The sequence below is a fragment of the Cricetulus griseus genome, chromosome 2, assembly GCF_003668045.3.
Source record: "Cricetulus griseus strain 17A/GY chromosome 2, alternate assembly CriGri-PICRH-1.0, whole genome shotgun sequence".
NCBI classification, from domain to species: Eukaryota; Metazoa; Chordata; class Mammalia; order Rodentia; family Cricetidae; genus Cricetulus; species Cricetulus griseus.
In genome coordinates, this window is record NC_048595.1 from 385,660,023 (window position 1) to 385,684,080 (window position 24,058).

Here is a 24,058-nt window from a genome sequence, read left to right on the forward strand (position 1 = left end):
GTTGTGAAAAACCGACAGCCATTACCACCTGGGAGAATTGTCAGAGTAAAATTTGTGTCAAGCTACAATAAGGAAAGAAGGAGAAAGCAATCACGCTGGGATGCTGTGAAGGAGGGCTTCTCGTGCACAGTACAGCTCAGAACACTCTGCTGGGACCATGGACTGGCAGAACTTCTCATTTTTCCTTTGAACTCTGTCTCCCCTGACCTCTCGGTGACAGTTCATTGCAGCTTGCAATTTTTTTCTGCAATGCTCCTTCCAGGCAGGTTTACTATCTCTGCAGATTCATGCTTGTTGTTTGGGTTGGCACATAAGGGATGCCTGTCCACATTGCTGGGACAATGCACAATGACATGAGATCATCAAGAAAGGAGGTCAAGCTGCAAGTGACATGGTGGTTAGAGATCTAAAGGTATTTAGAAAGTACCAGAACTAGGAAGTGGACTCACCAGGACTCAGGGACCATGGTGCCAATGTGCACAACCAACTGTACTTTTTGTGTTAAAGCCACAAACAACTAGAAAATGAAATTCCAAGTATCATTCTTTAAAGCATCAAAATTTATTAAATATATTTAGAAAAGTATCAACATACATCAAATACTTAGGAACAAATTTAACGACAATGTTTATGCCCCAAATACTGCATATATAAATTATCTAAGCAATGTTGAGGTACAGCTCGACATAGAAAGGAAGTCTCCATTTTGGGGTGCCAGTTCTTTCTAAAGGGATCTACAGATTTCATACAAGTACACTAAAAATCTCCAAGGTCCTTTTGAAATTGACAAGCTGATCTTGAACTTCACATGAAAACTCAAAACTCATTGAAGAAAAAAGAAACAAAGTTGGGAAACTTATATCATTACATTTCAAGATCTGTTTTAAAAATACAGTAATTAAAATAAATGAATAAAAATACAGTAATTAAGGCAATGTTGAATTGGCATAAAATTGGTAAACAGACTGAGGAGCCAAAGAGCCAAAATTCAGGAATCATTCAATAGTTTTGTTTGTTTTTGTTTCTCTTTTGAGGCAGGTTTACTATGAATCCCAGGCTGACTTCAAACTCTCAGCCATCAACCTGCCTCAGCCTCCCTAATGCTGGGAATTACAGGTGTACATTATCATGCCCAATTAAGAGTCTATGTGTGTGTGTGTGTGTGTGTGTGTGTGTGTGTGTGTGTGTGTGTGTGTGTGGTGTGGTGTACACGTGTGTGTGCAGATGCACGTGTCCATGTGGGCATGTGCAGAGGACAGGGATTGATGTTGTCTTTCTCTATTGCCCGATCTTTGTTTTTGTTTTGTTTTGAGACTCACCATTTCTGCTAGACTGTCTGGCCAGTGAGCTCGGGGGAATCCTCCTGTCTTTGCTGCCTTCCGTACTGAGGTTACAGGCATGCTGTACCACTGCACCTAACTTTTACCTGGTGCTGGGCATCTGAACTCATGCCCTCATGCTCATACAATAAGCATTTACCCACTGAACTATCTCCCTATCCCCCTTTATTTTTAATTTTCAAGACAAGGCCTATGTAGCGCTGGGTAGCCTGAAGCATGTGGCAGTCCTCTCAGCTTTACTTTTCAAGTACTAGGATTACAGGTATCTACAGAGAATTAACTCTTGACACAGATGCCCCAGCTCACCAGAGGAAGGTTGCATTTTTTTGATAGTTGTTTTGGGGTGTCTGGACACCAGAGCACAAATGAGCCCAAGCCCTGCACTGTACACAGACTTATTCCCAATGGGTCAGCAAGCCACAGTGTGCAAGCCAACACCATAGGCTTCAAGAAAGAAGGCAGAGTTCTTTTCAAAGCACCAGCCACACCAGGGGAAATTGGCAAACAAATGGATAATATATACCTTTATCACAAGGAAGGTCAGGGTATAGTTCTGTGGTAGAGGAACTTGCCTAGAATATGCAAGGTCCCAGGTCAGATCTCCAAGAAAGGAAGGACATTACTGAGGAAGGGAAAAGGCAAGCCACAGACTGGGAAGGCAGTTGCCAGCACACATACCTGCCAAGTAAAAAGAATGTATAAAAACTATATAGATAAAGGCAAGAGGCAAAAAAAAAAAAACAAAAAAAAAAAACCTAACTTAAAAATGGAGAAAAGACTTATGAAGCACCTCACAGAGAAAGCTACAATGAACATGGTTAGTTTTCCAGGGTGACAGTTATCTGGACTGTCAACTTGACAGGATTAAGAGCCTCTAGGAGAGTGGTGAAGCACCTCTGATGTGTTTGCGGCGGGTTTAGCAGAGACAGTGGATCATGAGGACTCAGATCTAACAAGCACTCCAATCCATTCCAGGAGTCAAAAGCCATTTTTTTTCTTTTTGAGACGGATCTCACATTCCAGGCTGGCTTTGAACTCCAGTGCTAGAACTAGAGGTGTGTGCCACCTTGGTTTATGCAGTGGTAGGAACTCTACCAACTGAGATGCATCACAGCTGGGAGTTAAAGTGAAATAGATTATATTGGGTGATGCAGCTATGGAAGGTGGGGCTTGGCTGGAAGAAGGAGAGCTTGTCCTCAGGGGCTACAGCTTGCCTCTGCCCTTCCTGCTATGGGCCTATTCTGTTTCCTGCCTACCATGAAGTAAGTGGTTCGGCTCCAAACATGGTCTCTCTGCCTGTGAGACTGATGCCTGTGAAGCCCTGAATAATTCTTTCCTTAAAGCTTTTTATGTCAGGGATTTGGTAGTGGGGATATAAATCCACTAACACATCAGGAAATACAAAATACAACCACAATGAAACACCAACACGTATCTATTGGAGGACAAACCCCCTCCTAACCCACAATGCCCAGGGCCATGGATATAAAATGTTGCAGCCACTTTGTGGAAACTGTGCATTTCTACAAAAGTGAAACACAAGTGACCCTGAGCACTGGACTAAGAGAAGTGAATGTATAGGTCACATGAGGAGTCCTCGAGGGATGGGCAGAGCACCTGTTCTAGAAGCAGCATAAAAGTAGCCATTCATAGCAGGGTAAAAAAACAAAAACCAAAAAACTGCCAGTCTACTCACTGGAACAAAGTCTGATCAGCTGTGAAGATGAGAATGGAACGGGGAGGGAGAAAACCCATTAAACATCATCTGGGGGCAAGACACAACCATGTTTGGCTGTTAGACTCCTCGCTTTAGAGGTGAGGGTCAATCAAAAACCATCGATGATGACTTAAGCCAAATGGTAGCCTGCTGTGGAACAATCTTTGTACATTGTAAATATTCATTGCTCTCATTAATAAAAAGCTGATTGGCCCATGGATAGACAGGATTTTCAGGGCACAGAGAATTCTGGGAAGGAGGGTAGAGTCTGAGGAGTCTTTGGAGGCACAGAGAGAGGCAAGATGAACGAGCCCTGTTGAAAGAAGGTATAGTCACATGGCAGAGGGTAGACAAGAAACATGGGTTAATTTAAAATGTAAGAGTTGGGCTGGATGCACACCTTTAATTCCAGCACTTGGGAGAGGCAGAGGCAGGTGAAATCTCTGAGTTCAAAGCCAGCCTGGTCTACAGAGTTCCAGGACAACCTCTAAAGCAATACAGAGAAACCCTGTCTCGGAAAAAAAAGAAAGAAAGAAAGAAAAAAGAGTTGGGCTGGAGATATGGCTCAGTGGTTAAAGAGCACTGACTACTCTTCCAGAGGTCCTGAGTTCAATTCCCAGCAACAGCAATGGTTATCTATAATGAGATCTGGTGCCCTTTTCTGGTATTCAAGGATACATGCAAATGGGGCACTTATACCTTAAAATATACATAAATAAATGTAAGAGTTTGCTAGTTACCAGCCCGAGCTATTGGCGGAGTATTTAAGTTTCTTTGTGGTTATTTGGGAGCAGCTGTGGAGACACATACAGTAGCCATCTCCCAGACATGAGGAATAGGGAAGAAATTGTTCCTTATCTTGATTGTGGCCATGTAGGCATGATGTGTATGAACCCACAAGCTCTCCCGAGATCTGACCTTTCCATGTGAATTTTGTTCCATAATGCACTATGAAAAGAAAGCCATTTCCTAGGCATTAACAACCAGCCACTAAATGCCAGTTGGTGGTGCATGCCTTTTATCCCAGCCCTCAGGAGGCAGAGGTAGGTGGATTCTGAGTTCCAGGCCAACCTGGTCCTGGTCTACAGATCTAGTTTCTAGAATAGCGGGGCAGGGCTGGGGTAGAGGGTGTTACGCAGAGAAACCCTATCTCCAAAGACCAAACAGCAACAACAAAGAAACCACCAAATGCCTCAGGAAAGATCTCAAGAAATGTGTGGTAGGCCTCTGCTTTTTAAAACACAATTACTGGAGGAAATCAAGAATTGATTAAATGCAGTGGAACAGAAAGATATGCATTCATCTCAAAGTGATCTCAAGGCTCAAGACTCTAGTAGTGAAAACCCCAGTGGTGTGTTGTTTCAACTCCAAAACGTCATTCCAACTGTGAAACGCATCTGGAAACACAAAGGATCAAGAACAACTGCTGGTGTAATACAATTCCTCACCCAAGGGCTGCAAAAGCCAGGTGACTCACTGTGGGGGTCTAAACACACCAGCTTGGTAGTTCTCAAGGGACAAACATGCCTGACTGGCACTATTCCAAGGAAGAGGGATCATGCAGGGCGCTGAACCCCATCACTCACATGTAAAATTGATCCCTAGATGTGTACTGGCTTTGAAATGATAGGTGGTGAGGAAACCCCAACTCTAGGAAAAGTAGGCCTAGGTGAGGTGTGTAGAGCCCCAGTGCTGACCAGGGTTTGAGGCAGGATGCTGTGGACTCAGCTGGCACATTTGAAGAAGGAGTTGAAAAAACTGGTCCCATCCAAAGGAGAGTTGGGCAGCCCAACTCTTTATCTGGCTCCTAGGGAAGGCAAGCATGGGCAGGCAGTATTACTCACATCAGAAACAGCACTATGGGAGTTGGCCAATGAATCCCCGGAGAGCACAGGTGCCCTTGTGGAGAGTGCAAGTGCCTTGTGGAGAGCTTCAGGCTGGCCTTCCTGAGTGACTCTTGAAACAGCATGCATCTAAGGGCCTTTGCAGTCTTGTCTGGGAAGTCATGGCTGGAACATTAGCTTCTGTGAGGTACAAGCAGGTGAACAGAGTTCATCTAGTCCTTGGCCCAGGAGGAACACCTGGGAGGTGACAGTGTCCAATGGTGGCGAATATGGCTGGGCAGTGAAACTACAATGCTGTCCAGCTGGCTAACTGTTCCTTTAAGGATTGGAGGGGCCTAGGGACCTCCATGAGTCCGAATTTCAGCTGAGGCTTCAGAAGAATAGGGGTGACATGGCACCACAAGAGGCAAAGCGAGTAGGTGACAGCTGCAGCAATTGGAAATACTTGAACAGAAAAACTAAAACACATGACAGGCCTTGCTTCCGTCCAGGAAAAGACAAAACGACTTATGTTGGGGAGAAGATGTAGGCAGTGTGCACGATATGTATGCATGCAGACAGCCTGTCCTGGTAAGGAGAGACTGTCTTGGCCGTCCTCTGCACTCCTAGATGAAAATAATTCCTCTAGGTACCCCAAATATCAGACTGACCACTCTTCCCTGGGCCATTCCCCAACATCCTATTGGCCTTAAGCAATTTTGAGGCAGAAGGGACAAGAAGCAGGCTGCTCACTGCTACCAAAAACTAGTGATCCCCTGCCCCCAGGGCTGACACCAAGCTACCTGCTCTGCTGAGTCACAAAAATCCTTCCTCCGTGACCCAGGGGCCTCATCTTCTGTTGGTATCTGGCAGCCGAGAAAAATGAATAGAAAAAGCAAATGCCAGTCCTGCCGATGTGGGACTGAAGGATCAGGGGATGCTCACCACTGGTCCCTTGGTGAGGGAAGTCCCCCTGTGTTGTTGTCAGGAGACATGAGCTAGTGTTTAGGGTTGTGCAGCAAGCCTATGAATACAGGCTGTGGATGGTTTGGTCTGTGACTCAATCCCTTTCTGAGGGATGATGTCACTATACTCTAGCTGAAAGGCTATAGCTATGGCTGGGTCTGGGCCTGGGCCAAACAGGCCAGAGGCTGAGACAAGTGATTAGGGGAGCTAAACACGTGCTGATTGGCTGTGGGTCTTGCATGGGTGAAAACTACATAGGCACTTGTTGGAGCAGTGGATTCAGAATTGTCTGGGCACATGCCCTGCTGTATGTAACCCACTGGGCCATGAGAAGTCAGAACTCAGAACTGCAGAACAGACCTGGGTGACTCGTGTTGGGCAGGTCTGGGGCTCCTGTGCCTAGCACTGGAGCGCTGTGGGGCCTGGCTCCATTGTAACTTCCCCATGAGGGTGCAGGCAGGTATCCCTCACTGGAAGTCTCCCATCTCAGAGCTGCTACTTCCAAAGAGGGGACTCAGGGACCTGAAGACTGTCCCTCAGTTTGTTTCCCTGTCGTCTGGTTCAGTAGGAAAAATCATACACTGGTTAGATTCCAAGATTACGGGGCCGAGTTCCCCATGCATCCATGTTACCTACTAAGGCAGCCACCAAATAAGCCACCCCCATCATCTACAACTAAGTAGGCTGCTACAATTTCTCCACTTTGGGGTCAGTTCTGAAGATGGCCAAGAGGAGTGTCTGCCAACAGGGATGCACAGTCAAGAACATGCAGGGCGAGCTTTTGGGCAGTCACTCCTTTGAGAGAAACTATACTCACTCCCTGCCTGTCCAAGAGCACAGATTTAATGTGCCTTGGTCTGGCTTCATTCTGGAGGTGCTGCTCCATTGGGACCTGACAGGTTTAAAGTGTCACAACCTTAGGGCTGGACATGGGCAGTGACTGTGCTGTGATCCCAGTAGCTCTGGCAATTATGCACATGTTCACACGACCCTTGCTACATTTTTACCAATCCAAAGAAAACTGTTCATTCTGATGGAAACCGACCTTGACTGCTCATGTTGGTTTGGGTAATTCAGGCAGAAGCTCATGGTGAGATAGGCTCTCATAAGCTCCAGTTGTCACTATGTGCCTTTTAGAAGGCTTGCCAACCCAGGAATCACCATACTATCAGACTATCATTGGCTCAGACAGGATTGCCACTTCCCTGGTGGCACAGCCTGGTACTCAGTAGCGGCCTCTGTTTAAGAAGACGAGGTGGCCTGTGGATGCAAGCCTCCTACTGAATTCCCTACAGAGAGGGAGGCCATGATGCCCAGATGTCACCCTGACCTCTGTTGTATGCTGACGACAGGGGGGTCAGGCACTTCTTAGGGTGGGTGAGAGATGCTCCAGTGTGGGCACTCTTGTCAGGAGACACACTGCAGCTTCTGTCTGGACCTCTGAGCTGAAATTGACCTGAGTCATATCCAGCTGTGCTCACCATAGCAAACATCCTCATCAAGGGTGGTGGCGTGGCTATGTTAGGTTTGGGGGGGCACACGTGGACTTGCTTAGACGTTTTGTTTTGTTTTGTTTCCAACCCTTTAAAAACATAAAGAAATGTTCTCAGTTCACAGACCACACAAAAACAGGAATAGTTTGTTTGTCTGAACTGGTCAGAAGTTGAGGTCTTCAAGGACACTCCAGGCTCCCAGCCACCTGCGGGATTCCCGGCATTGTCGGGTGCTGGGATGGCTTCCTCAGGGGTTGGTGCCACATCACCCTCCTACTTCAGGTGAGCTGCTAACTTGTACATGAACTACCTGAGCCACCTGGGTACGCTGACTGATTGGCATGGTCCTGGAGTGTGAAGGCTGGGCTCCTGCCTCAATATCTCCTGCTTCATTGGCGTTTGTCCATCTCACACTCAGTCCCCTCACACGGAAGATGTTAGTGGGTAACTGAAGAGGAGGCTGATTTTTGTAGCTGTGAGTATGGCAACTTCCAAAGCTTCTTGCTCTTTTTGCTGCAGGTGAAATGCCAGCCTGGAAAAATGGCAGAAGTGGTAGTATGGTCCTGGAGTCACCAGTCCCAGGAGGAAGAGTCAGACAAGAGTAGCTGAGCCAAGACTGCACCTGGAGCTCAATTCAGTCTTCCCTGAGAGGACCAGAAGAGGTACAGCTGACCCATAAGCAACAGTTGTTGGAAGTCACTGTCTGGGAGTGAGTCTTTGTGTAGCGTGGCTAATAAAATAGATGGGATGGCAGACACCCATTATGGAGGCATAACCCTACACACATAGCTCCTGGCTTCATGCACATTGTAGCTTGGAATGCTGACACAAACATGGCACACATTGCAGCCCATAGCTCTGGATTAGTTGAATATCTACTCAGACACTCGAAGATATGTGGAATACAGATCTAAGTGTGAAAAGCGAAACAATATAACTTTTAGAAGAAAATGGGAGTAGTTCACAACTTTGGGTTATATGGACATTTTTCCAAGTGAAAACTGCTAATCTTAAGAAAAGTGGATATTGAAATGTATTGAAATAAATAATTTCTTTGTGTTTAAATATTAAGATAGGGATATGGCTCCACTGGTAGTTTCTAGTGAGGCATGTGAGCACCTGAATTCAGGTGCTCCAGGACAACCTCTTCACGCCCCAGTCCTCATGCTGGGTAAAAAGCCAGCCATGGTGGCATGTGCCTACAACCTTAAAGTGGGGCTGGGAGAGGGAGAGAGAGAGAGAGAGAGAGAGAGAGAGAGAGAGAGAGAGAGAGAGAGAGAGAGCTCTCTTTGACCAGCCAGTCTCGCCAATCAGTTAGTACTGTGTTTAATGAGATACCTGGCCTCAAAAAATAAGATAGAGAGAGGTTACAAGAGGAAGACATCCAAGGTCAACCTCTGGGCTGTATATCCATACATGTTTTTATATGCACCCACATGTGCACATACATAGAGAACATATACATGTACACTACACAGAAAAGAAAAAAGAAGAGGGTGAGAACACAGGATGATAAAACAGCAAAAGGCAATTGGAGATGGGACCACCAAACAACTTGATCCAGAATATGTAAAGAACTGTAATTGGCAATGGGCTCAACTCATCAATGCTATTCCTGTTGCTAGAGGAGAGCCCACAGCAGTTCCATTTACAAACACCCAGACTTGGAACAACTAACAATGATATAAATGGATAAATTGTAGTTAAGAACCAACTTCTAGCCACATCCAATAAGCCAAATACAGCTACCATCTACCCAACATCAAACCAAAAAATTGCCTGATAATTGCTTTAGTATGCACAAAAATTAAATGGTGTTATATATCTATTTAATAGGAAAAAAGGCTTATGATAACTATGTGAATACAAAAGCTATACAAAAAATTCAGTCTGCGTTAAAAAAATTATTCTTATAAGTTCATGTTTGTGTGTATGTGTCCAAGCATGTGAGGACATGTGTGCACACACATTTGGAGGCTGGAGGTCAACCTCAGGTGTCATTTCTCTCTCATTCTGGTTTTTGGTTTTTTTTTTTTCCAGGCAGGGTTTCTCTGTGTAGCCCTGGCTGTCCTGGAACTCACTCTGTAGACCAGGCTAGCCTTGACCCCAGAAATCCACTATTTCTGCCTCTTGAGTGCTGGGATTAAAGGCATATGCTATCACCACCAGCGATTTATACCTATATTTGTGTTTAAACATATGTCCTTTTGTGTGGTACTGGGGATTAAATTCAGAGCTCCTTATATGCAGGCAAGTGCTCTACCACTCAGCTGTATTCCCAGCCTTACACCGAAGTCTTTATGAAGACCCAGAGGAAATTTTATTATGCATGTGGACTGGTAGATTTCTTTGAAAATCAGGAGCTAGACAACAAGGATGAGTGACATGGTAGAGACAGTGCAATCAAAGAAGACAAGAACTTTAGAGGCATGGAGGATGGAGTGGAAGATAAAAGCGATTGGATTGTTTACATAATAAACTCAAAAGAATATACAGAAAAGTCATTATAGACAGTGATCGAGTTTAGAGCTGGGCATAGTAGATAAATGGTTGTGTTCTATTTACCAGTAAAAAAAGCGAACATTATCACAGAGGTGAACCCACATGTAGTATTATCAGAATATCATGTTAACAAAGACTACAATCTAATTAAAGATACATAAGATTTCAAGTAGAGGGACTGGGGAGAAGGCTTATTGATTAAAATGCATACAGAGTATAAAAGTTGGTTCCCAGCGTCCACATCAGATGGCTCATAACTACTCTAACTCCATGGGATATGATGCCATCTTCTGGCCTCTGTGAGCACCTACACACACACACACACACACACACACACACACACACACACACACACACACACACAATTAAAAAGCAAAATAAAAGTTAGGCATGGTGTCTCACAACTTTAATTCTAGCACTCTGGAGGCAGAGGCAGGAGGATCTCTGAGTTCAAGGCCAGCCTGCTCTACAGGCCAGCCTGGTCTACAGAGTGGGTTTAGGGGTCTGGGGTAGTTTAGTTGGTAGCTTGTTTATCATTCAAAAAGGCTTGGGTTTGCTCTCTAGCATTGCATAAAATTGGGCATTTTAGTGCAAGCAGCAATCCTAGCAGGAGAATCAGAAGTACAATCTGGGAGAAGACATCCACAGTATATACTATAAGTACAAACCACTACAAAGAAATACATGCAAAGCATGTGTTTGCAGAAGAGCAAGAGATATGTGGTACCAATAGTACACTTTCTTACATCTACCTGACCAACACTAGATCATGGGTGATTTGGTGAGTTCATAAATGTTCATATATATATATATATATATATATATATATATATATTTTGAGATAGGGTCTTCACTACATAGCTCTAGCTGTCCTGGAACTTGCTATATAGTCCAGGGTGCTGCTGTGATCAATGCACACCTTTGGGGGGTGTGCATTATTTTAAGCACTATAGAAAAGTTATTGTTTTGTTATCTCCACAAGCTAGCATTTCTAGTACACACACACACACACACACACACACACACACACACACACTCATGAGGGCTTCAGGGGAAGTAATGGGAAGGCAGGAGGAGATGAGTTCACTGTTTGCAGCTTCTTGTTACATAATGAAAACAACCCAAGGGCTAAGGGAGTGCTCAGGGTTAGAGTGCTTGCCTTAGGTTCATATAAGCATCAGTTATCAACTCCACACACCTGGGAAGAGGGAATCTACACTGAGATTGGCCTATGGGCCTGTGTGAGTGTGATGCGTTTTCCTAATTGCTAATTGATGTAGGAGGGCCCCAGCCCATTATGTGCAGTGCGGTCTCTCAGCAGGTGGGTCTGGGTTGTGTAAGAAAAACAGCTGAGCAGGTCAAGGAAGGCAACCCAATAAGTAGGGCTCTCCTTCAGTTCCTGCCTCCAGGCTCCTGCCGTGAGTTCCTGCTTCCCTTGAAGGGATCTGGAACCTGTAAGCCAAATAAACCCTTTCCTTCCTCCTCAAGTTGCTTTTGGTCAGTGTTTTATCACACCAACAAAGAAGCAAAATAGAATGCCTAGCATGTGTGAAGTTCCACCCTGAGCCCTGACTTTAAAAAAAGACAAGTCTGGGTGGTGGTGGCGCACGCCTTTAGTCCCAGCACTCGGGAGGCAGAGGCAGGCAGATCTCTGTCAGTTCGAGACCAGCCTGGTCTACAAGAGCTAGTTCCAGGACAGCCTCCAAAGCCACAGAGAAACCCTGTCTCGAAAAACCAAAAGAGAGAGAGAGAGAGAGAGAGAGAGAGAGAGAGAGAGAGAGAGAAAATACAAGAAACTGCACCAGAAAAAGAACACAATGAATAGATGAATAAAGTTCTGGACATAATTAAAAAGAAATGGGAAAAAAAGAAATGAATGATAATAATTTCAAGGAAAAAGAAAATGATGATCTAATTAAATATTTGACATATAATAATCAGATAATTTAAATATTTGAAAAATTACTATTAGGCTGTGCCCTGCTCTAAGTTGTATAAAACCAGTATTTCAGGCTATGTCTTACTCTGGGAGACTCCATCTCATAAGTGGCTTTTAATCCATTTTGAGGGTGGAGGATGACTTTCGGCATGAGTGGATACATGACCCATATCATCTGTTCAGTACTCCCCCTCACAGCACAGACTGACAAATGACTGTCTTGGGCTTCAGGGGCTTCAGCCTAGTTCTGTCGCCGCTGTTGACATGACCGACTTAAACTGCTGCCTGTCATCTTCCTATTTTCCTTTTGGACCTAGTTTTGCCCTTTCACATCTACAGCTGGACTCAGTCTGGTAGCTTGACTCTCACCCTGCATCCGGCCTCCAGCTTCTTCCTAAGCTTGGTTTGGTTCTTTATCACCTCAACAGAGACTCTCTGCATCTCTTACACCCCACTGTTTTCAGGCTTCTGAAAACTCTTGAGTGGATTGTGCCTCTCTGAACCTTTCCCACAGTTCTGTGACATACATGTATATTGACACACACATATACAGATATATTTACTGTGTGTGATCAGAGAGGTAATATTAGCGATTAAGATTGGAATAAAAGAACAAATATTTGCTTGATCAGGGTTATTGAGGAAAACAGAAGTATCTAGCATGTTGCAGTCATGAAATAGCCACACTCTGTGAATTTATTGTTTGTTATTCAACAAATGAATTTGTTGATGAAAAATGAATTTGTCTATGTTTCTGATATAGCAAGCTCATGACAAAAATCAAATGAATCTTTAAATAACAGAATTGACAGGATTTATTAGATGATGATTTTAAAAGTCAATAGTATTTTTGTAAAATGGGTGTAATTTATAAATACAATAAAATTCTCTCAAAAGATATCATTTACAAGCTTGTAAGATATCATATACAGAGGAAGAAATATTCCAAAAAAAGAGCAAAGAAATTTATAGTTTAGGGTCCAGAGAGATGTCTTAGTGTATAAAGGCACATGCCACTAAGCCTGATGACCCGAATTTGACCCCCAGTACCCACATGATGGAATGGAAAGAACTGACCCCCATTTGTCCTCCGACCTTAATGCTTAAGTGTACACACACACACACAAACACACACACACACACACACACACACACACACACACACACACACACCATAAATACATGTCATTTTAAAAGTTTAGGAGTGTAGGGGCTCAGCAATTAAAAGCACTTGCTGCTATTGCAGAGGACCCAGCACTCTCATGGTGGTTCAGTTCCCAGCACCCACATGGTGGTTTACAACCATTCAGGACTCCAGTTCTAGGGGGTCCAACCATCTCTTCTGCCTTCATAGGCACCAGGCACACACATGCTACACATACATACATACATGTAGGCAAAATACTCATACACATAAAACAAATATATAAAATACTCATTTTTAATATTTTTTAAAGTCTAAGTGTCTAAAGAAAGACATTTAAGGATAAGCAAATGAAGAGATAGAACACATTGATGGATTGTAAGTGCCAGCTCTACCCAAATTGATATACAAATTCAACTTAATGCCCTCCAAAAAAATCTAATAGTTTTTACTCTTGTTGTTTGCTATTGATAGCCTGATTCCACAATGTATATGGAAGTACCAGTCCAAGACAGCTCAGCCATTTCCAGGGAAACAAGATGGAGAGATTTGCATAAAGCAATAAGACCACAGCATGAAGACACCGTGGCATTAGTCTAAGAGAGACCAGTTTGCGACCAGTAGATCAGTGAGGCAGACTGGTACATACATGCCTGTGTATGTGGGTATAGACCACATGGTAGAAGTGACCACATGAGTGGGGAGAACTCAGAGGGGTCTGTTGGGAATCTATTTGATCTTGCCTCATGCTAGTGATGAACAAATTCTAGGAGATACCTTGCTAGCAGATATTCCAGGGTTATTGTTAGGATCTTGAATCCTTCATTAATAAACCAAAAAAACCACCAAATTTAGAGATGTTGATTAAATTGATTGTATTGTAGTTAAGATGGTTTTACATAAAACACAAAGGAGTGAAAAGACAAGTTATAGGGTAGGAAACAATATTTGCAACAAAAAACAATGGGAAAAAGGGGGAATCTCTGATAGAAACTATGACAAGAGAAAGTGGGACCCAGGATCCTCTGGATAGGTGACCAAAGATGCAAGCCAGAACTTTCCAGAAAAAAAAATAAAGGCTTGCTAAATCTGTGAAATAGCTAATTCCCATTTCACTATCAAGTGGAAACAAGCAAGAAGCCTACTAACACTTTACAAGAGGCAAGAGTAACAGTGGCAGGAGTGATAGCTGCCTGTGGGGTGTTGGCCAGAGTGTGAATCAGCAGTCTATACCTGCAATGGGGTGAAATGGGGTAAAGCATCCCCCCCAGATTTATGTCCACCTGGAACCTTTCTTGTTTAGAAACAGTCTCTGCTGATGTCATCACTGAATGAGGTCATACTAAAGTGTGGGTGGGAGTCTAACACAATGACTGCTATCCTTACTGGAGGGAATTCTAAGCAGACCCACGGAAGGCACAGGCCTGTGTGAAGATGACACGGGAGTGACAGGATCACCAGTCACCAGTGATCACTGGTGGACACCAGGAACTGTAGGAGGGGAGACCCTCTCTAGAGACCCTCAACAGTGTTGTTGACCTGGCTGTTAGAGATAAATTTCCCCTTTTAGCTCCCAGTGGGTGGTTCATTGTTACACTCTACAACTTGTTAGATGGAGCTATTGTTTCTGCAGACATCTCTCCACAGAAAGAGGTCTCTAGGTGTGTAGGATGACCAGGCATAGGGAGCTGACACAGATGCTCTCCCCATCCAGAGCCTCAACAGGCAACATGCACCTGTGCCCAGCAAGTGCCAAGCACCTGCCACACATCACATTTGCCATCCTTGGCATTATGGTACAGTTGCAAAGGTGACAGTGAGAGCCAGTGCTCCAAACCTTCCCATCCATGGACAAAGACAGCAAGCAGGCAAGAAGAGCTATGGATAGGACCAGGTAGCAGGGAGGCAGGAAGGGAGATGGACTGACTAGGCTGGATGCACCATGGGGCGTGAGTATATTTTAACAGAGAAAGGTGGGGGCCTGGCCTGACACACACTGAGCCAAGGCCAGATAACAGGTAGCATGTGAAGTCCTGGGTGTAGACATAGCCCAGTCACTTCACCTTGTATCACAAATGTGTCAGCTCCATCAGAATCTTCAGGAAATTGTGTGCAAGAGCCCAGCAATTCCTCCATCTTGCCTATCCATGCTACTTGGTGTTGCTTGAACACAACAGCCCATCCCCAGATCCCTGCTCCACCTTGGAGGAAGCAAGTACTACTGGGACTGTTGCAACAGAACCCCACTATGCTGCTCACCTCCACCAGCACCATACCAGAAACCCTAGTGCCTGGACAGGTCAGTGTCAGTATGCCCCTGCCCCTTGCTTGTGTGCTCAGGCTGAAGATCCTATCAGGGCATACCCCTGATCCAGCCCTGGGCCCTACTCTGAAGAATGCAGCTTGAAGGCCTTCTTCGAAGATTGGGATAGAGCTGGAATCCCTCAAATATGAAGGGACAAAAAGGCACAGGCTCCCCACAGTTACCTGATGATGCTTCAGGTGGAGGAGACTGGGGCCTCTCCATGGTTTTCATATTCTGCAGCACCAGGGCAGGCTGGTGTATACTTATTAAGTTTGGATCCAAGTGTTTAGTGGACTGGACTCTGGTAAAAGTGCTTTGGGGGGCCTTACTGTCTCCATGTTGGTAGTTACTAAACGGGAAGGTATAATCGGGCTTTGCTTGACATTTGCCCTCATCAGCCATTACTGGTACAGACCAGGTGGCTGAAAGTACCTTTGCTTCTTCCCGTTTCCAGTCCTGCCGCAAGGTCGTTCGGGAGAACCCGACTGCTGGATCTGGTAGGGCCCGGGGGCTCCGCACTTTGATTGGAGTGTCTGAGAGCGAATCTGAGAAACTGAGGTTGGTGATGGGAGGCATTTGCTTCTTGGCTTTCTTCACACTGATGCCTTCCACACAGAGGTCAGACCCATTGAACGGTGGCAGTTCCACAGCAGGCTGTGAGAAGAGGAGGCAGGTCAGGATCTCTCCTTGACCCAGAGAGTCACCTGGCTGGCCCCACACCAAGCCACCTGCCATGCCTCAGAAGCTTTGGCTGTGCTTCTTCAAGGCTCGGGTGCTCACTGGGCATTTCTTTCAGGCAGAGCCCAGCTTGTCTCCCTCCAGGTCCTGGGGCTCAACCCACAGGGCAGGCGGGAGACCAGAGGCAAAAGCCTCTGCATTGATGCATAAGCCTGCTAAATGACCCCGAGGAGAGGCCATTAGATTTCAGAGAGGATAAGGGGCTGTGGAGCCTCCCCAACTATTCAGTCAAGGGCCTCTCCCATTACCCATATAATTGGGACATGGAGAAATGACAGGTAGGAAGATTAGATTGTGAAGGCCACAGGGCCTAAGTGACAGGGCTGTTTAGACACCATGTCTAGAGTAAACCTTTGCCTTCATGCACCCAGGATGCTGAGTTTGGGGAAGATCAGGCAGACACAGGCTCATGACAGTCCTGCACACAGCCAGGACCACATTGCCCAGACCCAAGAAACAGGATTCGTGTCCCCTACTGACTGCAAATGGGATGGCTGCCACACAGAAGGCCAGGCCCACCCACCTCATGGACAGATACTAGCAGCCAAGACAGGGTAGCTTCTATCCTTACCTGCCTCCACAGAAGCTCAAAGTTGCCAATGTCACAGTTTCGGTCCAGTTTGCGGTCCACTACGACCTTGATGGTATCTTCCTGTACTTGGGCACAGAGCTGGGCTGTGACGGGAGTGGAGGGGTGCATGGTGGGGCTGGAGTTGATCTCAATGAGCCAGGGCTTGAAGTCTCGCCCAAGGATGAAGTCGGCTCCATAGAGCTCGAAGCTGTTCTTACGGGCTTCTACATGGTCCTGAGCTACCCTCATGGCATTGGTGACGGCTCTTTTCATAGATGGGTAGATGATGCTGCCCCATGTTCCCCCTCGCCCCCTCTTCTGCAGGTACTCCTGGAAGCGAGTGCTGGTCCACATGTTATGGCCAGGTAGCAGCGGGCTGCGCTCTTTGTCATTCTTGAGACGTCTCTGAATGGAGTTGTTACACAGGTGGATGGCGCTGTGGGCAATGTGCTTGTGAGATTGGCGTATGCCAACAACCATTACACAGAGCTAGTATTATCTGCCTAATTTGCCCTGAAGTCACTTTGCCTGGTGCAGGGCTGCTGCAGAAGGCTTGAGTTAGTGGTTGGATTTTTAGTTCTGCTACCCAGAAGCAGCCATGGACCCCTCAAGTAGCCGGGAGAAACAGCACAGATAGTACCAAGACATAGCAGAAGCCCACCAATGCAGAGCCACTAGGAAAAACAATCTACCCAGGCTTCAGTTTCCCCATGAGCACATGTCAGTGGGAGCATGAGCCACCTACCTACAGTTTCTAGTGAGTTAGTTTATATTCCTGCCTTGCTCTGTATAGATTTAAAACAAGCAGTACCTCTTAGAAGACAGACACTGTTTGGAGCTAAGGGTATTTTCATTTGACCTGCAGGTATGGGATAGGCACATCACCCTGGGAATTTCCAACTAGTTCCAGAGTGAGGCCTGACCCACAGCTACATGTAAGAAAGGTGAACATTTAAAAGATATAGTCATCCATATACTGCTTTAACTTCTGTTTGTATATCTGGGCTAACCCCATTCAGACACCATTTCTGGGAATCTCCCATCAGCCTGAGCTGAAGGAGGGTGCATGATATTGCCAGGTACAGAGTTGATGGCTCAGCTGATCCCACGTAAAGAGGCTGCATGCACTCCCAGGCTCCATTTTCAGTGAGTTTCTAGACTCTGCTATAGGCTCTTGTCTGGAGGCAACACACAGATAGGGGTGGTTGCCTTCAGCTATGCCCATCCCCATACCAGGTGTGATCTAACAGGTGTTGATTCCAGGTATGCTGGGGGTGAGGGGTAGTGTTCTATTGAGCAACCCTCAGCCTCCCAGGATTCCATCTGACTCTCCCTTTCAAAGTTCCCTAGGGCATCCAGGACCTCAGCACTGCCTGCCAAGTGACAATCACTAAACCACTGAAAGTCCTGGGTCATCCCTGAGGATTCATCTGGGTTCTCACTATCCTTGTTCTCACTGGAATGTGGTTTGTTAATCACCAGCACCCCTGAGTGTTTGAGCCTGGGAGCCCTAATGCCCTGATGCTTTGTCAGTGAGGGGCAACCTCGCGGGTTCAGAGTGTTAAACAGCAAGGGTGTGGCATCTACACATATCCAAGGGCCTCCTGCTAGGTACTTAGAGGAATATGGAGCTCCCCTTGCTGACCTGTCCAGCTTGTCCAGGGAGAAGCGCTGTGTGGAGAAACGGAGGTAGCTCTCCTTGTAGAACCAGATGGTTAGAGGGTTCCAGTCTGTGACAAGGAACCACTGTCTGATGTCGAACTTGGTGTCATAGATGAGCATTGGCGTCTCGATGTACTTCTGGACCACCCATTTGTTGTCCTTTGAGGTCTGGTTGTCTGTGGCCACCAACTCCAAGATGTTCTCCACACGGTCCATGCACACAATATCTCCAAGAACAAGAGGGGGTACCTTGGCTCAGTGCAGCACAGCACTCTCTCCTGACCCCCATGGTCATGATAGGTCCCAATACCCACCCTGGTTTTGGCCTGGCACCAAGAGTTACAGGGGGATGGCTGGGCAGGGCAAATGTGCATACAGTGGACAAAGCTACAGTTGGTGCCAGCCACTTGTTCAGCCCTCCTGCCATGAGGCCAACCCCACACTCCAGAGGGCATTCAGAGATCAAAGGAAAGCAGCAGAAAGCCACTCAATAGCATGCTTTAGGGTTTGCTGTGTCTTCTCCCTGGAGACCAGTGAGGGCTAATGCTAAAGGAGCGATCCACCAAATGCAATGAATGGCACAGGTGGGAGGCATTTAATCCCTTCCCATTGGCTTTTCTTAATCATAGGACAATTTCCCACCTTTGACCCTAAAGTATGTTGCATGACTTGTGGGGCGTGCAGGAAAGAGTGATGTGTGAGCTATGTAGGGTTTAATGCCAGTGACAAAGTCTGAAGCTCTCTTTTCTCTGCCATGACAATGTAGGATGAGACTGAGGTCACAGAATAGGCAGAAACACACATTTCTGCTGATATTCGGGGGTGCTGTTACACAGTACTATCTAGTCATCAATTATGTTGATAAAAGGTAGAGGGACTTCCATCCACAGGGTCCCAAAGGCACAAGTTAAGTTTTCACGAAGCACATGGCTTCCATGTATTTGGTGACAGCAAGCTGAGATCTTGCCTAAAATGAAACAAACTGCTGAGGTCACCTTGGACCTACACCCAAAGGCCACCAACGGTTGGCAAGAACAAATTCAGTGACCAGCAGGGAGAAGCGCACTTATTGAGAACAGCACATCTTAGCAATCCACAAAGTATCCCTGGGGGTGGAGTCTCCAGTGGGAGGAAGGTATGGCCTGATGGGTAAGAGAAGACAGGTTTCTTAGGAAGGGAAGGGGGCTTAGCACAGAGCCCAAGAAGGAACACAGCACATGCTGTCAATCAAGGTCACATTATGGGATAATGGAGGAAGACCTGTCCATCTGCAGGACACCAGAAGGGAGTAGACCACGATCACCAGAAAGAGAAGAATTCAGGACAGAAGACCTTTAGGATTGGATGTGATAAAACCACATAGAAACAAAAAATTAAAGATCATATATAAAGGGATGGAGAGATGGCTCATGATTAAGAATACTTGTTGCTCTTATAGAGGACATTGGTTTGGTTCCAAGCACTCACTTGGAGCTCATGACCGCTGATAACGTCTGGTCTCCACAGGCACCAGGCACACACATGGTGCACATAATGCATGCAAGAAAAACACTCATACACATAAAATAAATAAATCTAAATTTAAAAAAATCACACAAATAACTTGCAAATTAAAAATCTTTAGAAGATCTCAAGAGACCAATAGTATATACAAACTAAAAAGTCTGTTTGAATACCCCAGAGAAATAGGACATTCTGTAACAGAGACAAGAGGATGCAGCTAATGTCACAGACCAAGAAAACTTTGTAGCCTTAAATCTTTTATTATTTCACAGGAAAGCCTGGAAACAAATCAACTTAGCATTTAAATCAGAGACAAGAGAAAATCTCTCATAGGAAATTTGAAAATGGAAACCATTGACTTAACACAAGATTAGGAAGTCACACATATGCATACATGTACATGATCATGCACACACCCTCTCTCTCTCTCTCTCTCTCTCTCTCTCTCTCTCTCTCTCTCTCACACACACACACACACACCCCACCCAAAAATAGCACTCTGGTGTTGTTTATCAGATGCATGCAAATGAGAAAATCTGAGCTAAATCAGCAAACTCCAGAGCAACACTATGATGGACACCTCCTCCAGCTTAGCTTGGGCACCCCTGTCCAATCTTGGCAGCACTGCTTGGATCTCCCTCCAAGGGTGCTGTCAAGGTAGGAGACTTGCATGATGGGGAGGCATCTGCCCAGTGAACTCACCTCGACCTCGGGACTTTGCTGCAGGCTTTATGATCCAGATGTTTCGAATCCCGTCGATATCTGTCTGAGGGTTCACAGAGCTGATCTTACTCAGCAGAGCCTGGCACTGTGAAAAGTAACTTCTCGAATCACTGATGAAAGCATTGCCACTAAAAAGCAAGATCCAGAAAGGGCATGAGGCTCTGAGAGGCAGTGTTCGGCCCCAGTGACTGGTGGGTGCCTCTGCTCTAGGACAAGTAAATGGCTATCTGTCAAGAAAGGGTTAGGGGCAGCAGAGGATGTCAACCTACTGAGGATACCTGGGGTCATGGACCTTAGAGGCTGTACCTGGACAGGGTGTGTCAAGCAGTAAGGACCCTAACCAGACATGGTGGTGTATACCTCTAACCCCAGTACTCAGGCAGAGGTAGAGGCAGAAGCAGAGGCAGGAGGATCTTTCTGAGTTCTAGACCTGCATGGTTTACATAGCAAGTTTAAGTTCAAGGACAGCCAAGGTTACACAATAGAGAAACCCTATCTCAAAAAAGAAAGGAGGAAGGAAAGAAGAGAGAGAGAGAGAGAGAGAGAGAGAGAGAGAGAGAGAGAGAGAGAGACCCTGATACATGAACCTAGATTGAATGTATAACCAAAGATACCAATCCTGTACCAAAGGGAAACCAGAGATGGGTGGGTCTCTGTGCCGAGATACTGCCTGCACGATTGTTGCCAGAAAGACCCTTATAAAGCAAGCGCCAAGCTGCAATGCAGACTTACCTGTCCCAGCTAGCAGCCAGCATATTGTCCAGTGACCTGGACTGTCAACCTGACACCATGTCCATGTTGGTGATATCAGACTTATAGGAAAAGGCCTGACTTAAAAACCCATCATAACCTCAGGGAATAAGGACAGGGATCAGTAGAGATGTCTAAGCAGTCTTCAGAATTTGAGGGTGCACTACTGGTACCCGGGAGAGAAACATCCACCACAACACCCACAGCCCCTCTCACGTTCTGTGGGCAGACCCAGTACAGTGGGGAATGTCAGTGCAGGCTCTCTGCATACTGTCCTATGGCTGCTGCTGAGCCACAACGCTGGGTGCAGCCCCAGAGGTGAGAGCAAGGGCTTGGGGACAGGAGACATATATGTTCTGTTCACCTGCTGGGAAAGGGGGGCAGCATTTAGGGAAAAGTGAATAATGGCAATCCCTGGCTATGTGGGTGAGAGTTTCAAGAGAACAAGAGTTCTACTTAGTATCAGCTTCCACCCCTGGGTGCAGGAAACAGTTGGTATGTCCTAAGTGATCTTGCCCTTGTGCTGGTCAGATACCAAGCAGATGTGGGCTTGCTCCACAGATGTTACATGTTTATCAACTCCATAGTGATAAGACATCACTGCCATAATCAGTATGGTGCAAACAGGTGCAGACAACCCCCAGTGTCCCCATAACACTATCTGGTCCAAAAGAACAGGCCAGACTAGTTCAATGGGATAGTATTCTTAGTAAGCACCCAATGGCATGGATTCTTTAACCACTGAGGCTCAGAAAGACAAGTGCTTTGCTGTCCAATGGGAAGGCACCCCCTAGATCTCTGCAGGACACTGGAGCCTGGGCCTTGGAAGTCACCCCGGAAGGTGACCAGCCCTGGACTCACATATCACCATGCCATGTTGCCCACATTATGTTGCCTCCATCACATAATGAGAGGATGTAAAAGTTATAAGGTTGCTGAGAACACAGCAGGAGCCTGGCCTGTCTCAAAAATGCTCCAATTCTAAACATATTCATGCTCAGTAAAGAACAGACAGGGTCTCTGCAGGTCCCAGGAAGTGTAGCCTCTTGGCCTTCTGGGTCCCGAGACTTGAACACCCATGTGGGAGCAAGCCAGTCACAAGGATCAATCCCCGCCCCTGCCCCACCCCTACCCCCAGGCTCTCAGAGGGCTGTAGTGAATCTAAGGTGGCAGTCACTGCAATGCACCAGAGAACCTGCTCATCTGACAGGGTCGTGCCACGCCACACTGGAACCCAATGCTGCCACCTAGTGGTGAAGCCTCAGGCTCTCCTTTGCAGAGGCTTAAGAAAAATGTGGCTGAGTATATAAAGCCCTAACAGAAAAAGGGAAGTTTGATGATTTTTAGCTCTTGTGAGCTCTTGTGTCACTATCACCAGCTCAAGACATGTACAGCATGAGCTGCTCAGAAAGTTCTCCAGTGTTATGTCCCAGTCGATGGTAGTTACTCATCACTGTCACTTTCTACCACAGGGATGGGCTCTGCCTGTCTTGAACTTCACACCTATCTATGGTCAGGGACATGGGGACACACACTCTCTCTCTCTCTCTGTCTCTCTCTCTCTCCTCCCTCCAAAGTCCCCCCTCTCCTGAGGGTGTCTTTTAGCCTCACAACTAGGAGGTCGGTCCATGGCTGTGCTATTTGCAAACCCTGCTCTGACATGACTAGGGTCTCACAGGTGTGGGCTCACTGAGTCTTTCTAGGCTGGGTGCTTCCATTTCTTCAGGGATGGAAGAGCTGGGTCACAGGGCATGCAGTTCTTGCTTTCCCAAAATGCTTTGCTTGACACTCCTATCAGCACTGCTTTAGAGCTGCTGACTTATGCCAACACTGCGTCTTTAACTCAGCCATCCTAGTGTGCAGAGGTATTCCATCATGTCCCATCATGGGTGTTTTTTGTTGCTTCCTTTTCCTTTTGTGGCTTTTGAGACAGAGTAAGGTATATAGCACATGTTGTCTTTGAGCTCAAGGTCCGTCCAGAGATGATAGAAGCTACCACTAATAGTTCATTATAGTTCTGATAAGCTCTGATACTGGGCTAGTCTGATTCCACAGCTGAATTTGTCTTTCATGAAGTGTCTGTTCTATTTTTTTCCTTGAGACAGGGTCTCATGTAGCCCAGGGGAGCTTTGAAGTTACTATGAACCCAAGGATGGCCTTGAACTTCTGATCCTCCTGCTACTACCCCCTGAGTGCTTAGGGTTATAGGTGCTGGAGATGGGACTCAGGGCTTCACATATGATAGAGAAGCACTTACCAACTGAGGGTTTCATTTGGTTAATTTCTTTTCTCTAGCTTATTGTGGCTCACTCTGTAGCTTCTGAATTCGAACCTCTGTTGGATGTGTGGACAGTGGATCTGTCTCTAGTCTGTGGCTTTTATTGCCATCTTCTTTACAATGCTTTTTGAGAAACACAGTTTTTGGGGTTTTTTGTTTGTTTTTCGAGACAGGGTTTCTCTGTCTGGAACTCTGTAGACCAGGCTGGCCTCGAACTCACTGAGATCCTCCTATATCTACCTTCCTAGTGCTGGGATTAAAGGCATGCACTACCACCGCCCACTGAGAAACACAGTTCTTAAGCCAACACAAAGCATTTTTTAAAAATCAATTTTCCCTGTTAATTGTTAGAGGCTAATAAATACAAAGACACAGTCAACTTGACTAGGAAGAAACCATGTCTAGAACAACTCCTATAGGGGAGTATGAAGACAACTCCTAAAAAGGAGAGTCAACAGAGCATGCTCTTCCTTTGATGGATTAAGTCATGAATGTGCACTAGTGTTAGAAAGACGATGGTACACAACACATAGCCAGGAACAGACAAGTATATTAGGAGGACTTTCCTGATAGCCATGAAGAAAAAGACCAGGAAAGAGACACA

At 46.0% G+C, this 24,058-nt stretch overlaps 1 protein-coding gene across 2 annotated transcripts in view; it reads right to left on the minus strand.

Moving 5' to 3' along the window:
* Positions 1 to 15,277: 15,277 nt before the first annotated feature.
* Positions 15,278 to 24,058, minus strand: part of Ttll8 (tubulin tyrosine ligase like 8) — a 43,915-nt gene continuing 35,134 nt past the window's right edge. For both annotated transcript variants that reach the window (XM_027396007.1, XM_035439196.1), the window contains 4 exons: positions 20,406 to 20,554; positions 18,184 to 18,427; positions 16,539 to 16,974; positions 15,278 to 15,883 (listed from right to left, as the gene is read on the minus strand). In XM_027396007.1, the coding sequence (XP_027251808.1) occupies positions 15,278 to 15,883; positions 16,539 to 16,974; positions 18,184 to 18,427; positions 20,406 to 20,554 (1,435 nt within the window). The remainder of the gene's footprint in view (positions 15,884 to 16,538; positions 16,975 to 18,183; positions 18,428 to 20,405; positions 20,555 to 24,058) is intronic.